This window comes from Thalia democratica, chromosome 7, assembly GCF_965202585.1.
Source record: "Thalia democratica chromosome 7, ktThaDemo2.hap1.1, whole genome shotgun sequence".
NCBI classification, from domain to species: domain Eukaryota; kingdom Metazoa; phylum Chordata; class Thaliacea; order Salpida; family Salpidae; genus Thalia; species Thalia democratica.
In genome coordinates, this window is record NC_139171.1 from 38,138,620 (window position 1) to 38,147,687 (window position 9,068).

Here is a 9,068-nt window from a genome sequence, read left to right on the forward strand (position 1 = left end):
TAATTTTATATTTTTATTAAAAATCTACCCTTAGTTAAAATTCAAAAGTAAAATAAAACATACTTATTTATGAGCTACCATAGCTAAGTGTGCAACGAATGAAAATTAAGTAAAGTAAAAAAAATCAATATATTTTATCAATATATTTTTCTTAAATCACCAGTAAATTGAAAACTACTTTCTAGGAAAAAAACTTAGTATTCAGTAGTATACTATAAATAATTAGCTTCAAATTTTTACATTAATTCTAAATGAAAAGAGTCAATATCAACCGATAAAAGTGTTTTAGAAAAAAATATTTTATGTTTGGGTTTATGTTTTGATTAAATCAATATAAATACATAATACTTGTGTTTATAAATTTAAAACACCTTATTCAACCATCTCACATTTACTAAATAAAAGCTTATTTAATGTACGAAACTTTTGAAGTTCAGTTTTGTTTCTTGGCTTCATAAACTAAATTATTAAAAAAAATATCTAAAAATTAACCCAATTTACTTGGATGTCTTTTTCAAACTTTCAAGTTGAAAATTCAAAAACCTATCAATCAGAGTCTTTTTTATCGGGAGGAAACATCAAAACGCTCGACCTCATGTACGAAATATCCGGGAGTTTCCCCAAATGCTCCCTGACCTCCGCACTCAACTCCTCCTCGGCGTTGCTGGTGGCAACCTCCTCCTTCCTCGTCGACTTGATGGTGGCGAGCAGCTTGGATATTTTGTCCTGGCCAGGGGACTTTCCCACTTTTGAATGTGACGGGAGCTGGGCGAGCATGAGGAGGTCCGGGTCGAGCTTGTCCTGATCTGTGGTTTGATTAGTAAGAGAAGTGATGAGAAACTTCGCTAATATTTTTTTTAAAATAAAAAAAGATAAAGAACAGCTTAAACTTTTACAAAAATTATTTGTTTTATTATTTTACTTAAACTAAAGCAGTAAAGATTTATCAAAGCAGTGTAATAATTGTTTTTAAAAACATATAAAAAATAGGCTGGGTTAAAAATTGCTTTAAATGTGATGAAATAATAGTTAGGATATTAAAAAAATCAAACTTAATTAAATTTATGTGAAAATGAAAATACATTTCAAAACATTTATATGTAATAATTGAACATTACAACCACAATTAAGAAATTAAAAACACACTATTAAGTCAAAAACAAATTAGGATAAAACTAAATAATTGATTAGAATAAATTTATTGCTATTATATTCTAGTACATTATACATTTTAAAACATATTTGCTAACTAACTACAAATGACGAAGTATATTTTACTTTTTATATACATCAGATAAACAAAAGTTTATTTTAGTTGAAAATATTCACTACTTTCTAAAACATAATTAATATATTTTCAACCATTTCTTTTATGAAAAATTTTAATAAAACTACAACGTTTTGCAATATTTAAAACTCTTCTTATATCACATTTTGATTACAAATAAATTATTAGTTTTATAAAACTACTTTGTTAATAAATTAAGGTATTCAATTTTTTTTGAAATTATGAAGAGTCATTTTATCTTGTACTTTTATCGCTGACTAACAGTGCATACCAAGGATGAAGTTTACTGTATCAAAGTTATAAATCCTCTCAAAAACTTAAATTTACCAAACATCGTACACGAACATAACGAAATGCCTCATAATAGAAATAAGTACCTTTTTCTTGACCGTTGTTTTCACTATTCTTGATATCATCAACAGCAAAACAATCGAGATTAAACTCAATTTGTTGCGACGATGGCGTATTTTCGGTGGTGTCACAACCTTTTTCGATGGAAGAAACTAAACTAGGTGGCAATTCGCTACAAGCTGAAAATTAGTTGCTAGTTTCTACAAAAAACTATTAATTACTCAAATACAAAGTTGCTATTCAACTCTAGATGAGCTAATCAAGCAAACCTAAGTAATTAGAAATTTGCAATTTTAATTACTTTGCTTTTTAATAAGATTAAGTTTTTGTACTATAGTTGGCTATTTTTGTGTTAACGTAGTGTACAAAATTTAATTGCAAGCGTATACTGAATAAAAAAATTATGTAAAAACATTTTTATAAAAAAACTCCTATTATAATTATAACGTCTTTAAATCAAAAAATAATAAGTGAATTATTATTTATTACCTGTTTCAGTTGTCCACTTTTGCTGCTCATTATTTTTCTGAGTGGACGAGTCATTTCTTAACTACAAATATTTACTATTTTTAATGCTTAGAACTTATAGAATGCTAAAGCGGAGCATTTACTTATAATACACTTTGCTATCAACATTATTGTAAGCTCTAATGTAATATATTATATAAATGATTTTATGATACAATAAAAATATTCTAAAACTATTTAGAAATCAAAGTTTTATTAAGTTATACATGTAAAGTTATATTTTGTTCAGTAGTTATTAACTTTATTGCTTGTTTTAACTGTGTGCATAAAAAAACTAATATATACTGCTGAAGATTTTCAGAGGTTTTTAAAGCAAGTGCTACAGTTGTCTTTCTTAAACAAAATAGTCGATAAGTTGACAATACTTATATATATATTTTTTATCGGTTTTTAAATTCATGTCATTTTTTTTCTAACAAAAAGTTTTGATCTTGGATGGTTGGGTTTTATGTTTTTTTGAAGACTTGAGAATATACACGTTTTAAAGAGAAATAAAATTTTAAATGTTAGTGTTTTGTGTTGTTATCAAAACAGTAAATGTTGAAAATATAAAAAAATTAAAGCAGAACATTTAAGAATGAGATTATTTTCAAGAAAGTTTATGTTGCTTCTCTTTGACTTTATCACTCATCAACTTTGATTGCAAAAATTAAAGGTATATATGGTTAAAAAGTTCATTCCAGAATAACATTTACAACAATAAATGAGCTATAAATTTAAATTTTTGATAAGATTTTTGTATTTGTTTTATAAAATTAATAAACTACACTGATTACTTTTTGGCTTCATTATAACTTATATTGTTCTACTAATATTTCCAAATAAATACATAAAGTATATACAATCAAATATTTTTTAGTACTTATTTAGCTATAATTTAAAAATAAATTAATAACTTTATATAAGTTTAATTCAGTTTAATTAAAAATTACGTGTGACACAAATATTTAAAGTTCAACTCTAATCTTTTTATCTAATTAGGATAACTTGGTAGTCGTCAAATAAAAATTTCTTAACAATCATAAATTTTAATCACTAAAATAATATTATCATAAAAGTGTTCTGAAAACTTGAAATAACTTAAAAAAAAAGTAAAAAATTACCATTGATAATGCAAACCTTATTTCAGTGCATTTATACATAACGTATTTATTAAGCTTTAACTAAAACACATACTTTTTCATCATAAGCAGTAATTCTTTCTGTTGCAGAAACTGGTTTTAATACACTAGACTCCATAGATTGCTGAAATAGTTTTTATAAGCAAAACAGATTGATATTTTACAATGATATTAAAAAATAAAACATAAGACAAGAACAAATTATTAAAAATATTATTACTCAGAAATTGTAATAGTAAAAAGATAGACTATGATAAATTATTTCTTAATAAAAACACAAACCAAAAGTAAATTACTAGATATATCAAAATATTGTTATAAACAAAGCTAAAAAGTAAAAAACTAACTAAAGAAGCAGCAAAGTATGTTGGAACAACGTATGGTTTTGTTGAGCCCTGGTATACCTGTAGACAGACTTGTTTTAAATATTCTTTATACTTATTTTAGTTTATAAACCTATAAAACTTATCGATTGCTACTTTTTAATACAAAAAATTAAGTTTAAAAAAAGTAAAATTGGTTTTTTAGATTGACTTTGAACGTTAATCTTTATGTTTCCAAAAATAACTAAAATCTTTACTACAGGCTAAAATTCCATATATAAAACTAACAATATTGTTCGAATTTAAATTAAGCTCATTCAACATATTCCTATGTAGCTTACATCCTTCATACTTAAACTTCAATGCAACAGCAGTATCTATGTCTTTTAGCAGGTTCCAAATAGTTTCAGGTCTAAATATTTATTTTATCAGGTAACTTATTTAGGCTTAGAATAATCTTTAAGTTGCTTCAAAAATTTATAATTACTTTTACATAGGTATGCATGATGAAACTGTTTTATTGTTTATTAAACTTTACAAAATCTTTTAAAATAATATGGATGGTCTTTAGAGCTTAGACTTTAAAACTCTTAAAAAATGCAATCACATAATAGCCAAACAAAGAATTTCTTGACACAAAGCTACTTTGCATATATATATTACTGAAAAAAGTTTCTTATTCCATTTTTTGTTTTTCAAAGCATTATACAGACTTATATACCATTTGCACGTTAATATCAATAGATTATTCATTTTGTTTTATATTTTATTACACAAAGCTTTTCAAAACTATACGAGTTTCATTGTCAAGTGATAAACTTTAAATGAAACTTGAAAAATTTTTTGGTAAGTGAACAGCTTTAAAAAATAACTTTAAATTACATAGGAGAAACATCACGGCAAATATTCCGACGAATTACAGACCACTGAGGAACAGATAAAAACAGCGCTATATTTGAACATCTTTTTAATTGCATACCCTGTCAAAACTCTGACATAGTTCAAAAATTTATAGTTTTGAAACGATGTAAGCAAAGCGAACTCTACAGCATGGAATCAATATTGATTGAGGAAGAGCGACCTTATTTAAATACGCAAATAGCATTAAATGGAAAAACAAAATTATTAACAATCTATTAATAAACATATCTTTATTTTTACTTGCTAAATCTCTAAATTTTGTATTTATTTGAGTTTATTCATACGTCATAATTTAAAGTTATTTTTTAAAGCTGTTCACTTACCAAAAAATTTTTCAAATTTCACTTAAAATTTTTCACTTGACAATGAAACTCGTATAGTTTTGAAAAGCTTTGTGTAAAAAAATATAAAACAAAATGAATAACCAATTGATATTAAGTTGCAAATAGTATATAAATACGTTCAAAAACCTTCCTATAATAGTAATTATACAGTTTATTAAATTTTGTAAAATCAATTTTTTTTGCAAAGTTTTTACTACAAAATAATAGACAAAACTATTATTTTTAAAACAGAAACTAAAAACTTAAAACTAAAATACTTTCTTCTAAATTGTTTAAATTATGTTGTAGCTATATTCTACCATTAAAAGTATATTTTAAACATGATAAAGATGAATATTTTTAAATATGTTAATTCAATCTAACTTAATAAAAATATTTGTTTTAAGCTGAGGAACTAGGTTTTTAGCACTATTGATTCCATTAAATTAATACATAAAAACTGTTGAGGAAACATTTTGAAAATTAACTAATAACAATTCAAGTTAAATAATCTAGTTTCACAACTGAAGTCTATTTTTGATAATAGTATTAATATAATAATATTACAGGGGTTAGAGCTTTCCTGTGTTCATTAATGTGGTGAGAACAATGTGCAAATTACAATTAAATTAAATAATTACATGAAACATTTTTAGGGTTTAGGTAAAAAATTAAACAACTGCTTACTTATTATTTGTTTTTAAAGAAGTTTTGAACAAGGTACTTGAGTTAATGTAAGACATAATAAGCAGTAGATTACTGTTTTCTTTGTCATCTGAATTCATACTTATATTTGAAAACCATAGATTGAAGTCTCTTTTCTTAAATTATTATAAGAATGTTATTTTATTTAGCAACTGAAGTCTTGCTATTTTGTGGCAAAGATAAAAGTTGGGTGTTATTGAAAAAATAAACAACATTGAAAAAAATCAAATATTATGTTTACAAAGGGAATACCCTTCATTGAAATAATACCTCCATTAAAGATTTTTATAAAATCATAAAAAATAGTAAAAAAAATCACAAACTTAGTTAAATATGGTACAACTCATGAAAATAAATTTTTAAGTTCAAAACTGTCTTATGAATAAAAAAACATAATTACAAAAATAACTTTCACTTACTTTAAATTTATTTGTTTTAGAAAAATCAGAACTTTTTTCAACATTTATTTCTTCATCATTGAAATTTTCAAAATTTTTATCATCAAAATCGTCAAAACCATCACCATCTTCTTCAAAGTCTCCAAACTGATCTGAACCGGCATTGCTGAAGTTTCCAAAACTGTTATCAGTATCATCAAACTTTTGTAGTTCATTGTTTTCACTTTTTACTCCATCAGAGAAACTTCCAAACCCATCATTTGTGGAAAAATTTTCATCATCAAAATCTGCAAAACCATCTTTTTCTAACATATTACCATCATCAAAATCTGCAAAACCATCACTTTCTAACATATTACCATCATCAAAATCTTCAAATTCATCTGCTTTAACACTAACTTTTTTGTCAAAGTCTGTAAGTTCATCATTCTTGTTGATAATAACACTTTTAACATCATGATTTTCTATGTTTGTATTAACATTATCATAATTTTGATTAAGAGACTCTTGTTTGTTTTGTTTGTCACTGTCATTAAAGTCATAAAATTGTTTTTTATCAGTATCAAATTTACCAAAACTATCATCCTCATCATCTGTATCTTTTATACTATCAGTATCTGACTCATTTTTTGTAGTCTTATTTTCTGTATCATTATCATTAACTCTTTCATTGATGTCCTGTTGATTATTTAAATGAGATTTATCATCAGCTTTAGTGCTATTGTCTTCATTTGTAATTTTCATACTTTTAAAATTATTTTTATCTAAGCTTGTGTTTTCAACAGATAACTTACTTTCACACTTAAGTTTTGTACTCTCAATTTTTTCATCTATTTTTAAGTTATCAGAACAGCTTGAACTTTGAATATTTTCTTTTACAATACTAATTTTTCCACTTTCCAAATTGTCATTTTGTATGTGTTTTTCAGTACATTCATGAGTTGTGTTGGTTTCTGTTAATTCATCTTCCTTTAACTGTCCAAGATCCTCTTTTTGGTTTTTACAAATATCTACCTTTGGCTGATCAATATTAATTTTATTAGACTGAACACTGTTGTGTGAATTTTTTAAATCTTCAGTTTTTTCTTTAGCAAAACTTTGTTGGTGACTTTCATCAGTAAAAGAGCTTATTTCAGAATTATCTGTAGAAATTGGTGAAATACTAATGTCATTATCATTTGGTTTATTGTGTTTTTTCTCTTCTGTTTTAAAAATTTGTTTTTCATCGTTTCTGATAACTTCACTTGAATCCTTAGATTCTTCATTTAAGAAGCTACCAGCCAGCTCTCTTTTTTGAATATTTGTAATGCTAGAAGATTCTTTAGAAGTAGAGTCATTATCCCAAAAACTTTCACTATCAAAATCTCCAAAACTGCTGTTAGATTCTGTATCATTTTCAGTAACTTCTAGGTCATACAAGTAGGATGTTGCTTTATTCTTTTCACCACTATTCATGCCTTTGTTATCTAAGTTTAAACTGACATCAGGTGCTTCTTTTTCATCTAGATCTCCATTTTGATTATTTGCAGATTCCATTTATTTATACAATAAATAGTAACTTATAAAGTATTTTTTTAGACATTCTAAATTTAGGTATAGTAGTAAAACACAAACTTAATTGTTATTTAAATAACTGAGAAACACAATCATCAATTAATTTTGTGAAGTGTAAGTTAGTTTTTACTGTACAAGGGTAACAACTTTAAAAACAAACAAATTGATTGAGTATTCCCAGACTGTATGAGTTTATTGGTAACTCTATTGAAAAATCTTAAAACTACATGATTAACTTTAAATGAAATGTAAACTACTTTAGCCTTTAGCTGTGTATGTTCTCTACACATTTAGTGAAATTGTGAATTATAAATAGTGAATTATTTAACATTTGCAGTTAAATAGTATATTTAAACAAGAGAATCAATAATTTTTTTTTTATAACACTAATAAACTAGAAATAAACTACAACCACTAGAAGCCATATTTTTTAGAACATGTTTTATCTGATTTTTTTATCATAAAGTTTTAGGACTTGATAAAGTTATTATTACACTTATCATTTTTATACAAAGTGTGTTTTCTTAATAATCTGGTTTGCAATAAACTTTTCATTTATCTATCTACTCTGCACAAAATTCAAGAGTAAGAAAACTGCTAATTATATCATTTGTAAACTTAAAATTTATAAGTTTGAATAACAGTTTATTAGTTGATACCTTTGTACCTTTTTCATCATCTTTTACTTTTACATAGTCAAGTTTGGTTTTTAAAAGTTTTTGTTAAATTTCATATGCCTTACAGTACGTTTAATATTGAAACTATAAGTATTTTATATAAATATTCTCAAACTAGCTTAAAGGAGCTTAAATGGCAGTAAAACCTTTGTTCTTAAACTGGTGTAACTATAAAAGAGATATTAAAGTTCCAAAAACATGTTTATTTTTTTGTATATAAATAAAACAAAGTTAGAGTACATACACTTAGTTATTAAAATTGTTAAACAATTACAATTTTTTTTTATTTAAGTTACACTCTTTGAGACAAAAATAAAACTTTCTGATTTTTTTAAACGTTGTGTAAAAAGCGCTTCCTACCAAGATTTCTTTTACTAATCACTTTACTTTCAAACCCCCTTGCGTTAAAGTCATTCAATTGGTGTAGGCAGTGTTACATACTCCTTTAAGCTAAAAAGCAAGCCTGAGTGAACAAAAAAGAACTACTCCAAGCTGCATCAAACTAGCTTAAATTAATGACAAAATTAAAAGTATATAATTTGTAGAAGCCAAAAACTGAAGTAAGTTTTACTAATAAACTAATAAAAACTAAATTTTATAAAGGACATTGAAAAATCAATACAAAAATACATTATACAAACTACCTTAAATTTTGCAAAAAGAAATCAAACTAGCCTGATTTGGCCTGAGTTTTTCAAAAACTTTGAAGCAGTCCAATTTACACTTAACTATCTGAGTACTCTTGAGTGTGTGGTAATCCTGCATAAAGCAAGTGGTACATTATTTCCTTCTTGAACCTTTCAAACAGAAACTGTGCTGTTTTCTACCTAGCTTGTATTTGGTTAACAAGTAGTGGCACCATTGGAGTGGTCATTAGCA

The 9,068-nt window shown here is 25.3% G+C and overlaps 1 protein-coding gene across 2 annotated transcripts; it reads right to left on the reverse strand.

Annotated features, from left to right (window-relative positions):
• LOC145840591 (uncharacterized) lies at positions 1 to 7,537 on the reverse strand. Of its 2 annotated transcripts, XM_082947896.1 has the most exons (8): positions 5,980 to 7,537; positions 5,543 to 5,676; positions 3,900 to 4,023; positions 3,636 to 3,692; positions 3,344 to 3,412; positions 2,129 to 2,189; positions 1,666 to 1,818; positions 1 to 806 (listed from the first exon to the last, which is right to left on the reverse strand). In XM_082947896.1, exons 1-8 carry the CDS (start codon positions 7,492 to 7,494, stop codon positions 547 to 549), a joined length of 2,373 nt encoding a protein of 790 aa, XP_082804022.1. In that variant the 5' UTR covers positions 7,495 to 7,537; the 3' UTR covers positions 1 to 546. The 2 variants fall into 2 exon arrangements, with proteins under 2 accessions (XP_082804022.1, XP_082804023.1); XM_082947897.1 differs by lacking the exon at positions 1,666 to 1,818.
• Positions 7,538 to 9,068: the final 1,531 nt, after the last annotated feature.

Coding starts and splice junctions, on each gene's coding strand:
- LOC145840591 (XM_082947896.1), bottom strand. CDS start 7,494: ATGGAATCTGCAAATAATCAAAATGGAGATCTAGATGAAAAAGAAGCA. Junction 3,413..3,635: donor CATACTTTGCTGCTTCTTTA/GTTAGTTTTTTA, acceptor AAACTATTTCAG/CAATCTATGGAGTCTAGTGT. Junction 807..1,665: donor AAACAACGGTCAAGAAAAAG/GTACTTATTTCT, acceptor ATCAAACCACAG/ATCAGGACAAGCTCGACCCG.